General features: G+C 42.8%; 1 protein-coding gene across 1 annotated transcript in view; it reads left to right on the forward strand.

Annotated features, from left to right (window-relative positions):
* The window catches only part of LOC110502464 (protocadherin-15-like), a 278,820-nt gene that overhangs the window by 199,329 nt on the left and 54,943 nt on the right, over nucleotides 1–24,548 (forward strand). Inside the window, exon 25 of the mRNA XM_021580491.2 lies at nucleotides 14,449–14,558. Coding sequence (XP_021436166.2) covers nucleotides 14,449–14,558 — 110 coding nt within the window. The remainder of the gene's footprint in view (nucleotides 1–14,448; nucleotides 14,559–24,548) is intronic.

Genomic DNA, 24,548 nt, shown 5'->3' on the forward strand with positions numbered 1-24,548 from the left:
ATGTAAGGGTTGGAGAGAAGGAGGAGTGCATCTAAATTGGAGTATATATGCTTGTGTGAAAATGTTTTTGTCTAATGCAGCTGTATTGATCCTCTGGGAAGAATTAAAGTTGGACAATTAAGCTTTCATAGTATCCGTTGCAGTTTTTACTCTGAGAATTAGAACCAAACAGTATAAATCACTTAATTCCTTTTATTGAGGAAAGTAGACGGCAACATTTTCTTGTTTTAAAAATGTACGAATAACCAGGTTCACACTCCAACACACAGAGATTATTTACAAAAGATGCATTTGTATTTAATTAGTCAGCCAAGCCAGAGGCAGTAGGGATGACCATGTGTTCTCTTGATAAGTTCGAAAATTTGACTATTTCTTCTAAGCATTCAAAATGTAACGAAAACTTTGGGTTTTCAGGGAAAATGCATTTGGTAAAAATTACAATATTTTCTTTAGGAATGTAGGGAAGGAAAAGTAAAAGTTCTCAAAAATATAAATAGTAAAGAAAAGTACAGATAACCCAAAAAACTACTTAAGTAGTACTTTACATCACTGCAAACAAAAACACACATAGTAGGCTACACAAACATTTACAGTAAAGGATAATCCATGTCCATACATAATGTATGACTTTATTTGTACCTGGAGACTTGAAGGGCTGGCCTGAGCCTTGAACTCAGCATAGTTAGGTCTTCACCTCTCCCTGCAAAGCAGACAGGCATCACATCAGTCATATACAGGTGCTAAGTAGCAGAGGTCACTCATATCATGCTGTCCACAGAAGTTCAATGTTACCACAGACAAATCTTTAGAAAAACCTTTGTATGTTTCTGTACTTAGCATTTAGACTCTGACGCTAGCCAACTATATTATGTTTCAATATTATCCATGTGTGTGTGTAAATGTGTGCATGGTAGATAATTATGTCATCAGCCATGGAGGACGGCACCTGTCTGTCTACAAGGCACCGCAGGCAGGTTAGGACAAAAAGCCTTGTCTGTCCCATAGCACAGCTAGTCAAAGTATCCACACATTTGACAGAGAGGCGCCTCCCCATATGTGTTCAATTATCCAGTGAAATATCTGTGATGTGACATAGTGTCATGTGTTGTGTGGGACTACATACTTTAAGTAACTGCCCAGTGTTTCCAGATTTCTATGAGGTGTGACTTATAATTAATTACAATATAAGTTAAATAGTTTTCCTTCTAATTTTTTTTTTTTTAATAAGTACAGTATGTTTTAAAAATCAGCTTTGGTGTGAGCGTATACCGGTCATTAAAAATATTAATGCGAGTAGACTGCTGATTGGCCTGTTCATCCTCCTCAGAATGATGACATCGTCCTCTATGAGGAAATAGCAATCATTTTTTTATTTTTTTTATTTTTTTTTTATTTCACCTTTATTTAACCAGGTAGGCTAGTTGAGAACAAGTTCTCATTTGCAACTGCGACCTGGCCAAGATAAGGCATTACCAGTGTGAACAGACAACACAGAGTTACACATGGAGTAAACAATTAACAAGTCAATAACACAGTAGAAAAAAGGGGAGTCTATATATACATTGTGTGCAAAAGGCATGAGAAGGTAGGCAAATAATTACAATTATGCAGATTAACACTGGAGTGATAAATGATCAGATGGTTATGTACAGGTAGAGATGTTGGTGTGCAAAAGAGCAGAAAAATAAATAAATAAAAACAGTATGGGGATGAGGTAGGTGAAAATGGGTGGGCTATTTACCAATAGACTATGTACAGCTGCAGCGATCGGTTAGCTGCTCAGATAGCAGATGTTTGAAGTTGGTGAGGGAGATAAAAGTCTCCAACTTCAGCGATTTTTGCAATTCGTTCCAGTCACAGGCAGTAGAGAACTGGAACGAAAGGCGGCCAAATGAGGTGTTGGCTTTAGGGATGATCAGTGAGATACACCTGCTGGAGCGCGTGCTACGGATGGGTGTTGCCATCGTAACCAGTGAACTGAGATAAGGCGGAGCTTTACCTAGCATGGACTTGTAGATGACCTGGAGCCAGTGGGTCTGGCGACGAATATGTAGCGAGGGCCAGCCGACTAGAGCATACAAGTCGCAGTGGTGGGTGGTATAAGGTGCTTTAGTGACAAAACGGATGGCACTGTGATAAACTGCATCCAGTTTGCTGAGTAGAGTGTTGGAAGCAATTTTGTAGATGACATCGCCGAAGTCGAGGATCGGTAGGATAGTCAGTTTTACTAGGGTAAGTTTGGCGGCGTGAGTGAAGGAGGCTTTGTTGCGGAATAGAAAGCCGACTCTTGATTTGATTTTCGATTGGAGATGTTTGATATGGGTCTGGAAGGAGAGTTTAGAATCATGTCTGTTTGAGATACAAGTTTGAAGTGGGATTTTCTCAAATGTCTGCTTTGGCCACAAATACAAGTATAGGACTCAACAACATGATTTGGGTATAGGAACTTTTAAAAGTGAGACTTCCACTGGACACTTACTTTGAGATGGGACAGTGTGGCATTCAGAGCCAAATGGGGTGGCGTAACGGGCCAGTAACTGAAAGGTTGCTAGTTCAAATCCCAGAGCTGCCAAAATCAAATATGTTGTTCTACCCCTGATTAAGGCAGTTAATCCACTGTTCAGGTCCTGAGCTACAGGCAATTAGGTTTGTGTATATCATTTTAGGCAAAAACATGTTTTTAAAAGGGTTCGATACTTAAAAGGGCACATGCCCAAATGAATTACCCCCTGGCGGGATAATATAGTTCATCTGAAACTGACAAAAAATATAAATGTCTTTGCAATTGATACAAACAAGTGGTGCATAAAAAAGTAGTTTCAAATGAAAACCGAGATGACTGCATTGAAATATAAACAGTAGGCTATAAGCCCATTTGAATCATATTGAAATACATTTAATGTTCAATCACTTGAGTTACATTTTTCTCTTTGTCTGTAATTTGATCCCAATATATTTCATGATGTCTTATGTGTGCAATGATGTGCCAATATCAGTGATTTAGTGATTTTTTATTGGGTAAGCATTAGAATAATCCGCCTCAATATTTGCAGCCACAGGTGGTAATATCTCTATAATTGTACTGTTAAGGTAAGATTTTAATGGATAAAGCTGATCCTAGAGCAGCTCCTCCCTTGTCCGCTGGGTGGATGATTTAAGCCTTGTTTCTCTGAGCGGGTACATATATTCCTGATATAGGGTATAGAGGTCTCTAGCTTGGATATGTCTTTAAGCAACAGTCAACGAACAGACAAATGCGAGGCAGAGCATGCCCAGAATTTGTGGTTGAGTAGTACCAGAGCGCAATTGGAGCGGGAGAGAAGGCAGACACAATATTTTTAATCTGCTCAAATTACGCTCTGCTCCTCGCTCCACACTCGACCACATACATGCTCTCTCGGGTCCTCCGAGAGAGAGAAAGAAAGAGAGAAAGAGAGAATTAGAGAGAGCATACTTAAATTCACACAGGACACCGGATAAGACAGGAGAAGTACTCCAGATATAACAGACAGACACTAGCCCCAACGACACATAATCTACTGCAGCATAAATACTGGAGGCTGAGACAGGAGGGGTCAGGAGACACTGTGGCCCCATCCGATGATACCCCCGGACAGGGCCAAACAGGCAGGATATAACCCCACCCACTTTGCAAAAGCACAGCCCCCAACACCACTAGAGGGATGTCTTCAACCACCCACAAAGATCTCCGCCACGGCACAACCCAAGGGGGGGTGCCAACCCAGACAGGAAGATCACGTCAGTGACTCAACCCACTCAAGTGACGCACCCCTCCTAGGGACGGCATGGAAGTGCACCAGTAAGCCAGTGACTCAGCCCCTGTAATAGGGTTAGAGGCAGAGAATCCCAGTGGAAAGATGGGAACTGGCCAGGCAGAGACAACATTGGCGGTTTGTTGCTCCAGAGCATTTCCGTTCACCTTCACACTCCTGGACCAGACTACACTCAATCATATGACCTACTGAAGAGATGAGTCTTCAGTAAAGACTTAAAGGTTGAGACCGAGTCTGCGTCTCTCACATTGGTAGGCAGACCATTCCATAAAAATGGTGATCTATAGAAGAAAGCCATGCCTCCGGCTGTTTGCTGAGAAATTCTAGGGACAATTAGGAGGCCTGCTTGTTGTGACCGTAGTGTACATGTAGGTATGTACGGCAGGACCAAATCAGAAAGATAGGTAGGAGCAAGCCCATGTAATGCTTTGTAGGTTAGCAGTAAAACCTTGAAATCAGCCCTTGCCTTAACAGGAAGCCAGTGTAGGGAGGCTAGCACTGGAGTAATATGATCAAAGTTTTGGTTCTCGTCAGGATTCTAGCAGCCATATTTAGCACTAACTGAAGTTTATTTAGTGCTTTATCCGGGTGGCCGGAAAGTAGAACACTGCAGGAGTCTAACCTAGAAGTATCAAAAGCATGGATACATTTTTCTGCATCATTTTTGGACAGAAAGTTTTAGATTTTTGCAATGTTACATAGTTGGAAGCTGTCCTTGAAACAGTCTTGATATGTATTAAATGAAAAGCTGTTTGTTTTGTCCAGGTGTGAAAGGGCAGTGCTGAGTACAATATAGACTGCATCTGTGGATCTGTGGGGGCGGTATGCAAATTGGAGTGGGTCTGGGGTTTCATGGATAATAGTGTAGATGTGAGCCATGACCATATATGAGTGCTATGGGTCGGTAGTCATTTAGGCAGTTTACCTTAGTGTTCTTGGGCAGAGAGACCATGTTGCTCTGCTTGAAACATGTTGGTATTACAGACTCAGACAGGGAGAGGTTGAACATGTCAGTGAAGTCACTTGCCAGTTGGTCAGCGCATGCTTGGTGTACACATCCCAGTAATCCATCTGACACTGCGGCCTTGTGAATGTTGACCTGTTTAAAAAACTCTTGAGTGTAGGGGGCAGTATTTTCGTGTTTGGCTGAAAAACGTACCCAATAGAAACTGCCTATTTCTCAGGTGTGTTTTTGTGACTAGGCGCTGACCTAACATAATCATATGTTGTGCTTTCGTTGTAAAGCCTTTTTGAAATCAGACACTGTGGTGGGATTAACAACAAGTTCATCTTTAAAATTGTGCAAAATACTTCTATGTTTGAGGAATTTTAATTAGGAGATTTCTGTTGTTTTTAATTTGGCGCCCTGCACTTTCACTGGCTGTTGTCATATCGATCCCGTTAGCGTGATTCAAGCCATAAGAAGTTTTTAATGCCATCGGAAGAATCCCGGAACATATTCCAGTCTTTCCTAGCAAAACAGTACTGTAGATTAGTATCTGTTTCATCTGACCACCTTTTTATAGATCGAGTCACTGGTGCTTCCTGCTTTAATTTGAGCTTGTAAGCAGGAATCAGGAGGATAGAATTATGGTCAGATTTGCCAAATGTAGGGCGAGTCTCTGTGTGTGGAGTACAGGTGGTCTAGAGTTTTTTACTTCTGGATGCACATTTAACATCCTGATAGAAATCAGGTAAAACTTTTAAGTTTAAGTCCCCGGCCACTAGGAGCGCCGCTTTTGGATGAGCGTTTTCCTGTTTGCTTATGGCGGCATACAGCTCATTGAGTGTGGTTTTAATGCCAGCATCGGTCTGTGGTGCTATGTAGACAGCTACGAATAATACAAATAAACTCTCTAGGAAGATAGTGTGGTCTACAGTTTATAGTGAGATACTCTACCTGAGGCGAGCAGAACCTTGAGACTTCTTTAGATATTGTGCACCAGCTGTTGTTTACAAATATACATAGGCCCCCGCCCCGTGTCTTACCAGAGGCTGCTGTTCTATCCTGCCGATAGAGTGTATAACCCACCAGCTGTATGTTATTAATGTCGTCGTTCAGCCACGACTCGGTGAAACATAAGATATTACAGTTTTTAATTTCCTGTTGGTAGCTTATAGAGTTGTTGGAGTAATTAAAACGTGTTATTCAACCACTCCACACATTTATTCTAAACAAACTATAGTTTTTGCAAGTCGGTTAGGACATCTACTTTTTGCATGACACAAGTAATTTTTCCAACAATTGTTTACAGACATAATTCACTGTATCACAGTAAAACTAGTCCTATATCGACATAACCTGAAAGGCCGCTCAGCAAGGAAGAAGCCACTAATCCAAAACCGCCATAAAAAAGCCACACTACTGTTTGCAACTGCACATGGGGTGTCACGTTCTGACCTTAGTTCCTTTGTTTTGTCTTTGTTTTAGTATGGTCAGGGCGTGAGTTGGGGTGGGCATCTATGTTCTTTTTTCTATGATTTGGGATTTCTGTGTTTGGCCTGGTCTGGTTCGCAATCAGAGGCAACTGTCAATCGTTTTCCCTGATTGAGAACCATACTTAGGTAGCCTGTTTTCACCCTTGAGTTGTGGGTGATTATTTTCTGTTGAGTGTTTATATTCTGCACCAGACAGAACTGTTTCGGTTTCGTTCACGTTTTTGTTCATTGTTCAATTTCTTTATAAAAAATATGGACACTTACCACGCTGCGCATTGGCCCTCACCTTCTTCCACCACAGACGGCTGTTACATGGGGACATAGATCGTACTTTTTGGAGAAATGTACTCTGGTCTGATGAAAGTAAAAAATAACTGTTTGGCCAAAATGACCCTTATAATGTTTGGAGGAAAAGGGGGGATGCTTGCAAGCCGAAGAACCCCATTCCAACCTTGAAGCACGGTGGTGGCAGCATCATGTTGTGGGGGTGCTTTGCTGACTCAGACCTGACTCAGTTACACCAGGAAGAATCTGACAAAATTCACCCAACTTATTGTGGGAAGCTTGTGAAAGGCTACCTGAAACGTTTGACCCAAGTCAAGCAATTTAAAGGCAATGCTACCAAATACGAATTGAGTGTATGTAAACTTCTGACCCACTGGGAATGTGATGAAAGAAACAAAAACTGAAAGAAATCATTCTCTCTACTATTACTCTGACATTTCACATTCTTGAAATGAAGTGGTGATCCTAACTGACTTAAGGCAGGGAATTTTTACTAGGATTAAATGTCAGGAATTGTGAAAAGCTGTGTTTAAATGTATTTGGCTAAGGTGTATGTAAACTTTCGACTGTTGGTAGGAGTAAAGTGACTTTGCAACAGGATAGATAATAAACAGTAGTAGCAGTGTTTGTGATGAGTAAATGCAAAATGAGTTAATCTCTCTTGGATCGTTCAGGACAGAAGTCTCATATTTAAAATTCCTCAACCATACAAGTACTTTACACCATTTGAAAAAATACACTTCTCGTTAATCCATCCACAGTGTCCAATTTCAAAAAGGCTTTTCGGCGAAAGCAGAACATATCATTCATTATGTTAGGTCAGCAACTAGTCACAGAAAGCATTCAGCCATTTTCCAACCAAAGAGAGGTGTCACAAAAAGCAGAAATATAGATAAGATTAATCACTAACCTTTGACGATCTTCATCAGATGACACTCCCAGGACTCAATGTTACACAATACATGTATGTTTTGTTCGATCAAGTTCATATTTATATCCAAAAACCTCAGTTTACACTGGCGCCATGTTCAGAAATCCCTCCAAAACATCCGGAGAAATTGCAGAAAGCCACATCAAATAACAGAAATACTCATTAACTTTGATGAAAGATACATGTTTTACATAGAATTAAAGATAAACTTGTTCTTAATGCAACCGCTGTGTCAGATTTCAAAAAAGCTTTACGGCAAAAGCACAATATTTAATCATCTGAGAACAGCGTTCAGCCACAAAAGCAAGCCATACAGTTACCTGCCAAATTGTGGAGTCAACAACAGTCCAATATGCTGGTTTTCGCCTGCCATATGAGTTATGTTATACTCACAGACAGCAATCAAACAGTTTTAGAAACTTCAGAGTGTTTTCTATCTAATACTACTAATAATATGCATATTAGCATCTGGGACAGAGTAGCAGGCAGTTTACCCTGGGCACCTTATTCATCCAAGCTACCCAATACTGCCCCCCTATCACAAAGAAGTTAATGCAGATAGTCTGGGTCGCTATTTGGTTAACTATTTGATGGTCTTATGCCTTCCAGACTTGATGTATTGGTAATGCTTGCCGTGCTGTAGCAGAGACAATAGTTGGGTGGTTTGAATCTCTGACAATTGTTAGGGCCTTCCTCTGACACCTCTTGGTATAGAGGTCCTGGATTGCAGGAGGCTCGGCTTCAGTGATGTACTGGGCCGTATGCTCTACCCACTGTAGTGCCTTGCGGTCGGATGACAAGCAGTTTCCATACCAAGTGGTGATGCAGCCAGTCAAGATGCTCTCAAGTGTGCAGCTGTATAACTTTTTGAGGTAATGAGGGCACATGCTAAATCTTTTCAGCCTCCTGATGGGGAAGAGGCATTGTCACGCATTCTTTGTGACTGTGTTGGTTTGATAGACCATGGTAATTCCTTAGTGATGTGGAAACCAAGGAACTTGAAGCTCTCAATCCTCTCCACTACATCCCACTGCTCATCCCTCTGTTTCCTATAGTCCACAATCAAATCCTTTGTCTTGCTGACGTTGAGGGAGAGGTTGTTGTCCTGGCACCACACTGCCAGGTTGCTGACCTGCTCTCTATAGGCGGTCTCATAGTCATTGGTGATCAGGCCCAGCACCGTCGTGTCATCAGAAAATGTAATGATGGTGTTGGTGTCGTGCGCTGCACGCAGTCATGGGTTAACAGGGAGTGTCCCCACCTGGAGGGCACTATGGTATTGAACGCTGAGCTGTAGTCAATAAGGAGCTTTCTCGCATAGGCATTTATCTTATCCCGGTGGGAGAAGGCTGTGTGTAGTGCAATATAAATTGTGTGGATCTGTTGGGGCACTATACGAACTGGTCCAGGGTGTTTGGGATGATAGTGTCAAAGCATTTCATGGCTACAGATGTGAGTGCTATGGTTTAATTTAGACAGGATACCTTGGTGTTCTTGGGCACATGGACTATGGTGGTCTGCTTGAAAGATTTAGGTATTACAGACTGGGTCAGGAAGAGATTGAAAATGTCAGTGAAGACACCCTCCAGCTGGTCAGCGCATGCTCTGAGTACGCGTCCTGATAATCCATCTGAATATGAACCTGTTTTTTCACCTTTATTTAACCAAGTAGGCCAGTTGAGAACAAGTCCTCATTTACAACTGCGAACTGACCCAGATAGAGCAAAGCAGTGCGACACAAACAACACAGAGTTACACATGGGATAAACAGTCAATAACAATAGAAAAGTCTATATACAGTGTGTGCAAATGTAGTAAGATTAGGGAGGTAAGGCAATACATGTGCCACAGCGGAGAAATAATTGCAATTTAGCAATTAAACACTGGAGTGATAGATGTGTAGAAGATGAATATGCAAGTAGAGATACTGGGGTGCAAAGGAGAAAAAAAAAACAACAACATAGGGATGAGGTAGTTGGGTGGGCTATTTACAGATGGGCTATGTACAGTTGCAACGATCGGTAAGCTGCTCTGACAGCTGATGCTTAAAGTTCGTGAGGGATATATAAGTCTCCAGCTTCAGCAATTTTTGCAATTTGTTCCTGTCACTGGCAGCAGAGAACTGGAAGGAAAGGCGGCCAAAGCAGGAGTTGGCTTTGGGGGTGACCAGTGAAATATACCTGCTGGAGTGCGTGCTATGGGTGGGTGCTGCTATGGTGACCAGTTCGTTGAGATAAGGTTTGCTTATGGCCCGACACAGCTTATTGAATGCTGTGTTAGTGCCAGCATTGGCTGCCGTCTGATCTTGAAGATGCATGGAATGTTATCCATATCCTGATTCAGCCACAACACGGAAAAACATAGGATATTAGTTCTTCAGGTCCCATTGATAATAGTCTTGACGGGAGGTTGTCCAATTTGTTCTCTGGTGAATGTATATTCACCTACAAAACAGAGTTCAATGGCAGTCTAAATGCTGGCCGACGTGGTCTAATCAATGGGCCACAGCACCAGAGGTAGGCCTACACAGTAGTATAGTGTTAGCCTTAACTAGAGTTACAGACATGCTAACCTAGCCCAACCATTGCCTTGCTACTTTTCCAGGGGCCCTTATATTTGTTTATATTCTAACAAGTCCCAGAGCCATTACCACACAGCAGCAACTCATTAGCTTCCATAACATCAAACTTTTTATGGCTGCAGGGGCGGTATTGGGAAGCTTGCATGAAAAGGTGCCCATTGTAAACGGCCAGCTCCCCAGTCTCAGTTGCTAATATATACATATTATTATTAGTATTGGATAGAAAACACTCGAAAGTTTCCAAAACTGACAAAATATTGTCTGTGAGTATAACAGAACTAATATTGCAGGCAAAACACTGAGGAAAATCAAAACAGGAAGTGGCTTCTATTTTGAAAACTCCATGTTCCATAGCCTCCCTTTGCTGGATTTAAAGGGATATGAACCACATTCCTTTTCCTATCGCTTCCTCAAGGTGTCAACAGTCTTCAGACATAGTTTCAGGCTTTTATGTTGAAAAATTAGCCAGAACGGTAACATCGCGTCACATGAGTTTTGCTCGCACAACAGAGTTTGGACAGCCATTATTTTCCCCTCTCCTACTGTGAAAGACATTTGCGGTTGATATATTATCGATTCTATATTTTAAAAACAACCAAAGGATTGATTACAAAAAACGTTTGACATGTTTCTGTGGACATTATGGAAACTCTTTGGAATTTTCGTCTGCGTTGTCGTGACCGCTCTTTCCTGTGGATTTCTGAACATAACGCAACAAACAAACAGAGGTATTTTGGATATAAAAATAATCTTTATGGAACAAACGGAACATTTGCTGTGTAACTGGGAGTCTCGTGATTGAAAACATCCGAAGATCATCAAAGGTAAACGATTAATTTGATTGCTTTTCTGATTTTCGTGACCAAACTTCCTGATGCTAAGTGTACTTAATGTTTTGTCGTGCGATCGATAAACTTACACAAACGCTTGGATTGCTTTCGCTGAAAAGCATAATTTCAAAATCTGACACGACAGGTGGATTAACAAAAGGCTAAACTGTGTTTTCCAACATTGCACTTGTGATTTCATGAATATAAATATTTGTAGTAATATTTATTGAATGTAGCCCTATGCTATTCAGCGGTTGTTGATGACACTTATCCCGATATCGGGATTGCAGCCATAACAAGTTAAATGGCTTGTCATTTAGTCTGTTGGTCTTTGCCAAATCTGTCTCAGGTATTGCTGTTAAACGATCTAAAAAGAGCACACTTAAATCGGATTGATTCATAAGTGAGCATAAAGTGGAGGGTCTCTAATTATAACAAAAGGGTATGAAAGGCTTAGACAGCAAGTTGTGAATTGGTACTGTAATTTATTCACCCTTGCTTGCTTACTAATGTGATACTGGAAGTTGCTCAATGTCAGAACCTAATGTTCAACATGTTATGTCCATGCTTTGCATGAGTACACAGGAAGTTACAGTATGTTGTCTCACTGGAAATGTTTTGATTTCTGTACATGCTGTATTAAAATGACCTTATATACACAGACACATCTAAGACACCTGATATTCACTTTTAGATTGCAGTGCATTTGGAAAGTATTCAGACTTTTTCCACATTTTGTTACATTACAGCCTTATTCTATGTTTAGTTGAGCAACCACTGTACAGAAAATAAGGCACTTACTTTGATAGGAACGCACACAAGTTAAAGTTATTATTTGAAAGGAAAACAACAATGAAGGTAATTCTTGGACCAGCCAGAAAATATGCCAGGGGGGAAACGTTTGTGCAAGACTGCGCAAATGTCTGCATACTTGATCTGCGGAAACACTGGTGAATTGCTTTGGCTCTCATCAAAGAAAGGAAGTGTGTTCGGTTCAGTAAAGCCTCAATCCTAAATTGTCCTCAGCAGTGAAATGGGCTACTTCTATATGAATGAATGAGGAGGGAGAACACACCTCAATTCAAACTGTTGTTAGAAAATAAAATGTAGAAAATAATTTGAATTTGACAAGTTGAAACATAGCCTGTAGTAAATCGGTTTGAGGGCAGTGGGGGTTAACTATTGCATAGCAATCACATTTTGGAACAGTGAGTGCATTCTGACATCACACCGTTCGAGATATTAGGAACTCACATATGAAAAGGTTATTTTTTTTATTTCTAATGAACCCATCCACCACCCTCCGTCTTCCGATGAAACATATATTTTATGCTACATACTGTATACATACATTTTCCATATACATATTTTATATACATGGTACTTTTATATACAGAAATCACATAACAATAATACATTGCCAAATACAGTGCCTTGCGAAAGTATTCGGCCCCCTTGAACTTTGCGACCTTTTGCCACATTTCAGGCTTCAAACATAAAGATATAAAACTGTATTTTTTTGTGAAGAATCAACAACAAGTGGGACACAATCATGAAGTGGAACGACATTTATTGGATATTTTCAACTTTTTTAACAAATCAAAAACTGAAAAATTGGGCGTGCAAAATTATTCAGCCCCCTTAAGTTAATACTTTGTAGCGTCACCTTTTGCTGCGATTACAGCTGTAAGTCGCTTGGGGTATGTCTCTATCAGTTTTTCACATCGAGAGACTGAATTTTTTTCCCATTCCTCCTTTCAAAACAGCTCGAGCTCAGTGAGGTTGGATGGAGAGCATTTGTGAACAGCAGTTTTCAGTTCTTTCCACAGATTCTCGATTGGATTCAGGTCTGGACTTTGACTTGGCCATTCTAACACCTGGATATGTTTATTTTTGAACCATTCCATTGTAGATTTTGTTTTATGTTTTGGATCATTGTCTTGTTGGAAGACAAATCTCCGTCCCAGTCTCAGGTCTTTTGCAGACTCCATCAGGTTTTCTTCCAGAATGGTCCTGTATTTGGCTCCATCCATCTTCCCATCAATTTTAACCATCTTCCCTGTCCCTGCTGAAGAAAAGCAGGCCCAAACCATGATGCTACCACCACCATGTTTGACAGTGGGGATGGTGTGTTCAGCTGTGTTGCTTTTACGCCAAACATAACATTTTGCATTGTTGCCAAAAAGTTCAATTTTGGTTTCATCTGACCAGAGCACCTTCTTCCACATGTTTGGTGTGTCTCCCAGGTGGCTTGTGGCAAACTTTAAACAACACTTTTTATGGATATCTTTAAGAAATGGCTTTCTTCTTGCCACTCTTCCATAAAGGCCAGATTTGTGCAATATACGACTGATTGTTGTCCTATGGACAGAGTCTCCCACCTCAGCTGTAGATCTCTGCAGTTCATCCAGAGTGATCATGGGCCTCTTGGCTGCATCTCTGATCAGTCTTCTCCTTGTATGAGCTGAAAGTTTAGAGGGACGGCCAGGTCTTGGTAGATTTGCAGTGTCTGATACTCCTTCCATTTCAATATTATCGCTTGCACAGTGCTCCTTGGGATGTTTAAAGCTTGAGAAATCTTTTTGTATCCAAATCCGGCTTTAAACTTCTTCACAACAGTATCTCGGACCTGCCTGGTGTGTTCCTTGTTCTTCATGATGCTCTCTGCGCTTTTAACGGACCTCTGAGACTATCACAGTGCAGGTGCATTTATACGGAGACTTGATTACACACAGGTGGATTGTATGTATTTTGCTGCACTGAAAGTAAAGGGGCTGAATAATTTTGCACGCCCAACTTTTCAGTTTTTGATTTGTTAAAAAAGTTTGAAATATCCAATAAATGTCGTTCCACTTCATGATTGTGTCCCACTTGTTGTTGATTCTTCACAAAAAAAGTACAGTTTTATATCTTTATGTTTGAAGCCTGAAATGTGGCAAAAGGTCGCAAAGTTCAAGGGGGCCGAATACTTTCGCAAGGCACTGTATAAACTCTTTAATCCCACCCCTCAGCCACTCTCAGCCCACCCCATGTACAGTATCACCATAGACCACCCTTGTTTGGTTTCGAGGTTGGTCTGAGATTTGCCTCTATTCAGCAGTTTCATCCAGAGCATCATGGCATTTGTAGCTCTTTATAATAGCCACATTAGCAGCTAATTATAATTTAATTTTGGGAGGGTAAATACAGCAAATATATTGATAAAAGTCAACTTGTCCAAGAGAGATGTACATGGGTATCAAAACAACAGCCTACATGAAAACACAGCCCTTATTTTAAGTGTTTTTAAAAGATGTCAACATTTTTACTTAAAGACACAGACTTAATGTGCACTGGAACTTGTCAGGTTTAAATAAAGTGCTAATTGCTATTGTAGAAACTTGTAAAAGTGTGAATATGGTTTTGTTTAGTGAAAGTTTTGTATGTGCCATATTCAACAGTGTGTCTGCTAAATGTGGTGGGAAGGAGCATACTGTCAGATTATTATTTTTTTCACAATTGTTTTTCTCAGTGGAAGTTCTCAGTGGTAAAGTGTCCAGGGATATTTAGTCATGTCCGCTCCATCTCTGTCTCTGTCTTTGTCTGCAGGTTTGCTCCTGTCAGTGAGCTGTCCCCAGTAGGCAGACCGGTGGGCAGCATCCTGGCAGCCGTCATCAACCAGACCATCTTCTACTCCATCGTGGGAGGAAACGAAGGTGGTAAGTGCAGACATTACCCCCTGGTGCCAAAGATAGAAGAAACACTCACCAAAATAGGAAAACGTCATATTTCTGTTTATTGCAATAACATACAATCTATTGAATAATGTACAATCCATTCTACAAAAATTGGATGCACTTTACTTGTGTTACAATTGCATCCAGGGAAATCAAGAGTGGAGACGTGCAAATGGTTAGCTTCAGTCTAAACATCAAAGGAGGGAGGTATAGAGTAGAGATGAGCGGCTGCCAATTATGAAGGCCAGTGATTTCTACTCTCCTGAAGTAGCAGCCATGAAGAGTGCTTCTCAGGGAAGGGAGAACAGGTGGCTGAGACCACAGTGGAAGTTTTATTTTATCACAGTCTATTTCCATGTCTGTGAAGTCAATGTCAAATCAAATCAAATCAAATTTTATTTGTCACATACACATGGTTAGCAGATGTTAATGCGAGTGTAGCGAAATGCTTGTGCTTCTAGTTCCGACAATGCAGTAATAACCAACAAGTAATCTAACTAACAATTCCAAAACTACTGTCTTGTACACAGTGTAAGGGGATGTGCGATAGTCTTTATTAATGTGTGATGCACAGTCTACTCCTGATTAATGCATTGACTTGGGAATGTCCCAAATGTGTGCTTTAAACTTGAGCATCTGGAACTAATTAAATGGAACTGTTAAACAGAATGTGCACCTACAATACAGCAGCTGGGTGCAAAAAGTTTTTAAAAAACAAAAAAAAACAAGAGGTTATCATTTTTGTGGTTGGCCTTTGTTACACCAACAGACAATATTTAATGTTTTACCTCTCAGATGTTATGTCTCCTATAAGGGGGGCTGTGAGTGGTCCAAATGACATTTTGGTGTACAAAGCGCTCTGTGAACTTCATAGAGTCCTGTGCCTTATAGTGCCAGAAAACCCAATTGGTGCGCTCTCTGTTACCATTCTGTCAGTGGAGCTGACTTGAACTGTCAGATTTCAGACCCCACATTTGCAAAGAGTGATGTGTCACATTTTCTGACCTACCCAGAAAAATAGTAAATTTGCTCTACCTCTGAGTGATGGAGCCCAGCCTGGTAAACAGGCGTCAGTCTAGCAAATCCCACAGTTGTGGTGTCATCTCACTGTGATATTCTCAGCCGGATTTATGTCTCTCAACATGAAAAAATACTACAGAATTTCATATAATTGAAACAAGACCACTTTATTTGTGTCACAGAATAATAAAATCACTTTGTGCATCAAATCAAATCAAATGTTATTAGTCACATGCGCCGAATACAACAAATACTTTTACCCATCTACCAATATGTGCCCTTCTTTGAGAGGCATTGGAAAACATCCCTGGTCTTTGTAGTTGAATCTGTGTTTTAAATTCACCGCTCGCCTGAGGGACCTTACAGTTAATTGTATGTGTGGGGTATAGAAATGAGGTAGTCATTCAAAAATCATGTTTAACACTATTATTGGACACAGAGTGAGTCCATGTATTGATCACATGTTTATTGATCACATCTTTGTTCTAAAGCTGTATCTGTACCCATTGGAAGCAGTGATCTAGGAAAGCCAAAGTTCCAAAAACTGGTCCTAAAATATTGTATAAAAGATCATGCAAAATATTTTGCTGTGACTCTCATTTGGATGATGTTAAAAATATTTGTTGGTCTCATGTGATTAATAATGAGCATCCAGACACTGCCCTTGATGAATTTATGAAATTGCATCTTCCAATTATTGATAAACATGCACCTGTTGAGGCTCCATGGATTGATGACAGACCTCTCCCATCTTTACAACCATTGAATCTATATGTTTTGACCATGACAGTTTACAATCTAAAGTAGCACCAAGTTAGTCTCCTCAAATTGTTCAACAGCCATACCATTCATTACCAGATTCAGCTGAGGTATAGAACTTAGGGAATGATTTGTACAATGCTTTTTATTTTAGAGATGTTCAGGACCAGTTTATTACTGGCCACCCATTCCAAAACAGACTGCAAGCCTTTGTGTCTATGTATACCGAGTATGTCCACATCTCTTGTCAGACCATTTTATTGCTAAACTTCAGGGTAATGTAAAAGTAGTTTTTTTATTGATCCAATACATAATATAATACATAATACACGTATCATCATTTGGTTTTAATCCAGAGAGGTTATAAAAAGTATCTAGATCCTCTATGAGGCTGTGGAGGGATTATAATTGTGGATTTAAAAGAAAACATGAATCATCAATGCACAATGTCACCTTTCTCTTTAAGCCAGGGATTTATAATACCTTACTATTATTGTTGGATCTAATTTTAACAGCTAACAGTTCGATATAATAAATAGATATGACGATAGTGGACAATCTTGTTTTACTCCACTTGACAGTTTAAAACTTTCTGAGATGTAGCCATTATTTTTCATATTACACCTAGGGTTACTATACATAACTTGAATCCATTTTATAAGAGATTCTCCAAAATGGAAATATTCCACACATTTATATATAAACTCCAGTCGTAATTTATCAAAAGCCTTTTCAAAGTTAAAACATGCTAATAATGGTCCCCTGAGTAAATAAAAAACAGTTTGCGCAACGTCACTACAAAATATCTCAAAAGTTACGTGTAAACTTTCCCAAAACATTTCAAACTACTTTTGTAATACAACGTTAGGTATTTTTAAACGTTAATAATCCATCAAATTGAAGACGGGTCTATCTGTTTTCAATACAGGAGGATCACAATGTCATGTACTGTCATGTTGTGTCTTGTCTCTGTCCTTTCCCTTCACCCTGTCTCCCTCTGCTGGTCGTTGTTAGGTTACCTTTTCTCCCCCGCTTTCCCCCAGCTGTTCCTTGTCTCCTCTGACTACCCATTCACCCCGTTTCCCACCTGTTCCCTTTTTCCCTCTGATTAGGTCCCTATATCTCTCTCTGTTTCTGTTCCTGTCCTTGTCGGATTCTTGTTTGTTGTGTTTCATGCCTGAGCCAGACTATCGTCATGTTTGCTGTAACCTTGTCCTGTCCTGTCGGAATCTGCCGGTCTATCTGAGCCTACCTATGTTTGGTTATTAAAGAAGCTCTGTTTAAGTTAGTTCGCTTTTGGGTCCTCATTCACTCTCCCTAACAGAAGAATCCGACCAAGAATGGACCCAGCGACTTCGGATCCTCTCCACTCAGCCGTCGGGATCCAGGGAGCGATGCTAGGCAGACACGAGCAGGAAGTGTCTGCTGCTCGACATGCCGTTGAGACCCTGGCCACCCAAGTCTCCAACCTCACAGAACAGGTTCACCATCTCCGCCTCGATCCACCGGCCACTTCCAGGGCTTTCGAATCTCCGGAGCCCAGAATCAATAACCCGCCGTGTTACTCTGGGGAGCCCACTGAATGCCGCTCGTTCCTCACCCAGTGTGATATTGTGTTTTCTCTCCAGCCCAACACTTACTCCAGGAGCACTGCTCGTGTCGCCTACGTCATATCTCTCCTTATTGGACGGGCTCGTGAGTGGGGCATGGCAATCTGGGAGGCAAGGGCTGAGTGTACTAACCAGTATCAGGACTTTAAGGAGGAGATGATACGGGTTTTTGATCGATCTGTTTTTGGGGAGGAGGCTTCCAGGGCCCTGTCTTCCCTATGTCAAGGCAATCGATCCATAACAGACTACTCTATTGAGTTTCGCACTCTTGCTGTCTCCAGTGGCTGGAACGAGCCGGCCTTGCTCGCTCGTCTTCTGGAGGGTTTCCGCGCAGAGGTAAAGGATGAGATTCTCTCCCGGGAGGTTCCTTCCAGCGTGGATTCCTTGATTGAACTCGCTATTCGCATTGAGCGACGGGTTGATCTTCGTCACCGAGCTCGTGGAAAGGAGCTCGCGCTCTCCGTCGCCTCCCTCTCCGCATCACTACCATCTTCCTCTGCCGGCTCGGGTGCTGAGCCCATGCAGCTGGGAGGTATCCACATCTCGACTAAGGAGAGGGAACGGAGAATCACCAACCGCCTCTGTCTCTATTGCGGTTCCGCTGGTCATTTTGTCACTTCATGTCCAGTAAAAGGCCAGAGCTCGTCAGTAAGCGGAGGGCTACTGGTGAGCGCTACTACTCCTGTCTCTCCTTCAAGATCCTGCACTACCTTGTCGGTCCATCTACGCTGGACCGGTTCGTCAGCTTCCTGCAGTGCCTTAATAGACTCTGGGGCGGAGGGCTGTTTTATGGACGAGACCTGGGCTCGGGAACATGACATTCCTCTCAGACAGTTAAAGGAGCCCACGGCCTTGTTCGCCCTGGATGGTAGTCCTCTCCCCAGGATTCAGCGTGAGACGCTACCTTTAACCCTCACTGTTTCTGGTAATCATAATGAAACCATTTCTTTTTTAATTTTTCGTTCACCTTTTACACCTGTTGTTTTGGGCCATCCCTGGCTAGTTTGTCATAATCCTTCCATTAATTGGTCTAGTAATTCTATCCTCTCCTGGAACGTCTCTTGTCATGTGAAATGTTTAATGTCTGCTATCCCTCCTGTTTCCTCTGTCTCTTCTTCACAGGAGGAGCCTGGTGATTTGACAGGGGTGCCGGAGGAATATCACGATCTGCGCACGGTGTTCAGTCGGTCCAGGGCCACCTCTCTTCCTCCACACCGGTCGTATGATTGTAGTATTGATCTCCTTCCGGGAACCACCCCCCCCCCGGGGTAGACTATACTCTCTGTCGGCTCCCGAACGTAAGGCTCTCGAAGATTATTTGTCTGTAGCTCTTGACGCCGGTACCATAGTCCCCTCCTCCTCTCCCGCCGGAGCGGGGTTTTTTTTTTGTCAAGAAGAAGGACGGGTCTCTGCGCCCCTGCATAGATTATCGAGGGCTGAATGACATAACAGTGAAGAATCGTTATCCGCTTCCTCTTATGTCTTCAGCCTTCGAGATCCTGCAGGGAGCCAGGTTTTTCACTAAGTTGGACCTTCGTAACGCTTACCATCTCGTGCGCATCAGGGAGGGGGACGAGTGGAAGACGGCGTTTAACACTCCGTTAGGGCACTTTGAATACCGGGTTCTTCCTTTCGGCCTCGCTAACGCTCCAGCTGTCTTTCAGGCATTAGTCAATGATGTCCTGAGAGACATGCTGAACATCTTTGTTTTCGTTTACCTTGACGATATCCTGATTTTTTCACCGTCACTCCAGATTCATGTTCAGCACGTTCGACGTGTCCTCCAGCGCCTTTTAGAGAATTGTCTTTTTGTGAAGGCTGAGAAGTGCACTTTTCATGCCTCCTCCGTCACATTTCTCGGTTCTGTTATTTCCGCTGAAGGCATTAAGATGGATCCCGCTAAGGTCCAAGCTGTCATTGATTGGCCCGTCCCTAAGTCACGCGTCGAGCTGCAGCGCTTTCTCGGCTTCGCGAACTTCTATCGTCGTTTCATCCGTAATTTCGGTCAGGTGGCAGCTCCTCTCACAGCCCTTACTTCTGTCAAGACGTGCTTTAAGTGGTCCGTTTCCGCCCAGGGAGCTTTTGATCTCCTCAAGAATCGTTTTACATCCGCTCCTATCCTTGTTACACCTGACGTCTCTAGACAGTTCGTTGTCGAGGTTGACGCGTCAGAGGTGGGCGTGGGAGCCATCCTTTCTCAGCGCTCCCTCTCTGACGACAAGGTCCACCCATGCGCGTATTTTTCTCATCGCCTGTCGCCGTCGGAACGTAACTATGATGTGGGTAACCGCGAACTGCTCGCCATCCGGTTAGCCCTAGGCGAATGGCGACAGTGGTTGGAGGGGGCGACCGTTCCTTTTGTCGTTTGGACTGACCATAGGAACCTTGAGTACATCCGTTCTGCCAAACGACTTAATGCGCGTCAGGCGCGTTGGGCGCTGTTTTTCGCTCGTTTCGAGTTCGTGATTTCTTATCGTCCGGGCTCTAAGAACACCAAGCCTGATGCTTTGTCTCGTCTCTTCAGTTCTTCAGTAGCCTCCACTGACCCCGAGGGGATTCTCCCTGAGGGGCGTGTTGTCGGGTTGACTGTCTGGGGAATTGAGAGGCAGGTAAAACAAGCGCTCACTCACACTCCGTCGCCGCGCGCTTGTCCTAGGAACCTTCTTTTCGTTCCCGTTCCTACTCGTCTGGCCGTTCTTCAGTGGGCTCACTCTGCCAAGTTAGCCGGCCACCCTGGCGTTCGGGGTACGCTTGCTTCCATTCGCCAGCGTTTTTGGTGGCCCACCCGGGAGCATGACACGCGTCGTTTCGTGGCTGCTTGTTCGGTCTGCGCGCAGACTAAGTCCGGTAACTCTCCTCCTGCCGGCCGTCTCAGGCCGCTTCCTATTCCCTCTCGACCGTGGTCTCACATCGCCTTAGATTTTGTCACCGGACTGCCTTCGTCAGCGGGGAAGACTGTTATTCTTACGGTTGTCGATAGGTTCTCTAAGGCGGCTCATTTCATTCCCCTTGCTAAGCTTCCTTCTGCTAAAGAGACGGCACAAATCATCATCGAGAATGTTTTCAGAATTCATGGCCTTCCGTCAGACGTCGTTTCGGACAGAGGTCCGCAATTCACGTCTCAATTTTGGAGGGAGTTTTGCCGTTTGATTGGGGCTTCCGTCAGTCTCTCTTCCGGCTTTCACCCCCAGTCTAACGGTCAAGCAGAACGGGCCAATCAGACTATTGGTCGCATCTTACGCAGTCTTTCTTTTCGTAACCCTGCGTCTTGGTCAGAACAGCTCCCCTGGGCAGAATACGCCCACAACTCGCTTCCTTCGTCTGCGACCGGGCTACTCCTTTTCAGAGTAGCCTCGGGTACCAGCCTCCGCTGTTCTCATCTCAGTTCGCCGAGTCCAGCGTCCCCTCCGCTCAGGCTTTTGTCCAACGTTGCGAGCGCACCTGGAAGAGGGTCAGGTCTGCACTTTGCCGTTATAGGACGCAGACTGTGAGGGCTGCTAATAAGCGTAGAACTAAGAGTCCTAGATATTGTCGCGGTCAGAGAGTTTGGCTCTCCACTCAGAACCTTCCCCTTAAGACGGCTTCTCGCAAGTTGACCCCGCGGTTCATTGGTCCGTTCCGTATTTCTCGGGTCATTAATCCTGTCGCAGTTCGACTTCTTCTTCCGCGATACCTTCGTCGCGTCCACCCGGTCTTCCATGTCTCCTGCATCAAGCCCGTCCTTCGCGCCCCCGCTCGTCTTCCCCCCCCCCCCCCCCCCCATCCTTGTCGAGGGCGCACCCATCTACAGGGTCCGTAGAATTTTGGACATGCGTCCTCGGGGCCGTGGTCACCAGTACCTCGTAGATTGGGAGGGGTACGGTCCTGAGGAGAGGAGTTGGGTTCCCTCTCGGGACGTGCTGGACCGTGCGCTGATCGAGGATTTCCTCCGTTGCCGCCAGGTTTCCTCCTCGAGTGCGCCAGGAGGCGCTCGGTGAGTGGGGGGGTACTGTCATGTACTGTCATGTTGTGTCTTGTCTCTGTCCTTTCCCTTCACCCTGTCTCCCTCTGCTGGTCGTTGTTAGGTTACCTTTTCTCCCCCGCTTTCCCCCAGCTGTTCCTTGTCTCCTCTGACTACCCATTCACCCCGTTTCCCACCTGTTCCCTTTTTCCCTCTGATTAGGTCCCTATATCTCTCTCTGTTTCTGTTCCTGTCCTTGTCGGATTCTTGTTTGTTGTGTTTCATGCCTGAGCCAGACTATCGTCATGTTTGCTGTAACCTTGTCCTGTCCTGTCGGAATCTGCCGGTCTATCTGAGCCTACCTATGTTTGGTTATTAAAGAAGCTCTGTTTAAGTTAGTTCGCTTTTGGGTCCTCATTCACTCTCCCTAACACACAAACTACTACTTTTTTAGTCTTGCGCAATTCTCAAACTACACATAACGTTACCCTGATCCAAGATGGCCGTACTTCTTCATTACACAAAGGAATAACCTCAACCAATTTCCAAAGACTGGTGACATCCAGTGGAAGCGGTAGAAACTGCAAGTGCCTTAAAAATCTATATTCCCAATGAAAACTCATTGAATAGACAGTGACCTCAAAAAAAAGAAATTCTGAATGGTTAGTCCTCTGGGTTTTTCCTGCTACATAAGTTCTGTTATACTCACAGACATGATTCAAACTGTTTTAGAAACTTCAGAGTGTTTTCTATCCAAATCTACTAATATGCATATCTTATATTCTTGGCATGAGTAGCAGGAAGTTGAAATTGGGCACGCTATTTATCCAAATGTGAAAATGCTGCCCCCTATCCCAAAGAGGTTAACCTCTTACAGCTACCCCCCTACTTTTTTCAATTTCCGCCTGAAGACATACCCAAATCTAACCTAGCCTGTAGCTCAGGCCATACCCAAATCTAACTGCCTGTAGCTCAGGCTCAGAACCAAGGATATGCATATTCTTGATTTCATTTAAAAGAAAACACTCTGAAGTTTGTGTAAATGTGAATTGAATGTAGGAAAATACAGTATAACACAATAGATCTGGTTTAGATAATACAATGAAAAAAGCATACGTTTTTTCATTTTTATTGTTGTATCATCATCTTTAAAAGACAAAACAATCATTCAGATAGGATGATGGGGACAATTTCAGTGAAAAACATTAGAGGGCAACAGTACATTTATCATGAAGTCACCCAGGTGTCCCACACAAGTAGCCCAAATGTATCCAAGTGGCCAAATTGGTGAAGTTATACATTTTGAACGGAATAACTATATACAAAATACCAAAACAGCCCCCCAAAAAATGGAGAAAAAACATGAAAAAATATATATACATTTACAAAATAACACTTTCAATATTTGGAAGACCCTCAGTCCTCTACACAATATTGTGCTGCTGATGCCAGGTGCCATAGCAGTCTCTTTCTGCTGTAAAGCAGAGGGTCACCAAGCATGTGGTGCAGTTGATGGGGGGCTTCATTTAGCAAAGAACACAGCGACGCCTCCATGCTGTGCCATTTTGGCCCTGAGGCACATCCATGCCTGCAGAAATAAATTTGGGCAGATGAACATCACTTGTGGCAGGAGCTGGATGAACCAGCTTCAGTGGGGGATGGACACCTTGGCACTGGGGGCTCCCATTCGGAGTCAGTGTCACTGTGAAAGAGTGTTAGTTTCACATATGAGCCCTGTAACAACAGGTATAATAAACAGATATATATATAGAGTACAGGGAACATAAGGTTGAATATATTATTATAGACCTGCTAGATCTACTGTCTCATTTATATTATGATAGACCAGCTAGATCTACTGTCAATTTTATATTATGACATTTCAGCTAGATCTACTGTCTTTATTATATTATGACAGACCAGCTGTATCTACTGTCTCCATTTCACTTTGGCCATTTTTGTGGGCCTTATTAATTTCAAACAACGGCATTGGCATAAGAAAAACTTACCAGCCCAAAACGATGTCCTCTCCGTCAAAAAATATTCCTCCATTTGGGAATCAAAGCTATGCTAGCTAAATGAATCGTCCTCCAACAATCTCTGTCTCATTTTCCCGATCAATTTCTTCTAAAATTGTGTGTACATCTGTATATCTAGACTTAGATTTAGCTTTCCCTGACTTAGTCGCCATACTGATTGATATGTAAACAGCTGAAGATGCGCTTTACCAAAAATACCTACAGTTGAAGTCGGAAGTTTATATACAGTTAGATTGGAGTTTCAAAATGCCTGAAGGTACCATGTTCATCTGTACAAACAATAGTACGCAAGTATAAACACCATGGGACCATGCAGCCGTCATACTGCTCAGGAAGGAGACGCGTTCTGTCTCCTAGAGATGAACGTACTTAGGTGTGAAAAGTGCAAATCAAACCCAGAACAACACTAAAGGCCCTTGTGAAGATGCTGGAGGAAACAGGTACAAAAGTATCTATACCCATAGTAAAACGAGTCCTATATCGACATAACCTGAAAGGCCACTCAGCAAGGAAGAAGCCACTGCAAATGAAACACCATAAAAAGCCAGACTATTATTTTTCAATCTTCAACATCGAAATGCTACCAAATTTGTTTTACTGAAAC

The sequence above is a fragment of the Oncorhynchus mykiss genome, chromosome 23 (assembly GCF_013265735.2).
Source record: "Oncorhynchus mykiss isolate Arlee chromosome 23, USDA_OmykA_1.1, whole genome shotgun sequence".
Lineage (NCBI taxonomy): Eukaryota > Metazoa > Chordata > Actinopteri > Salmoniformes > Salmonidae > Oncorhynchus > Oncorhynchus mykiss.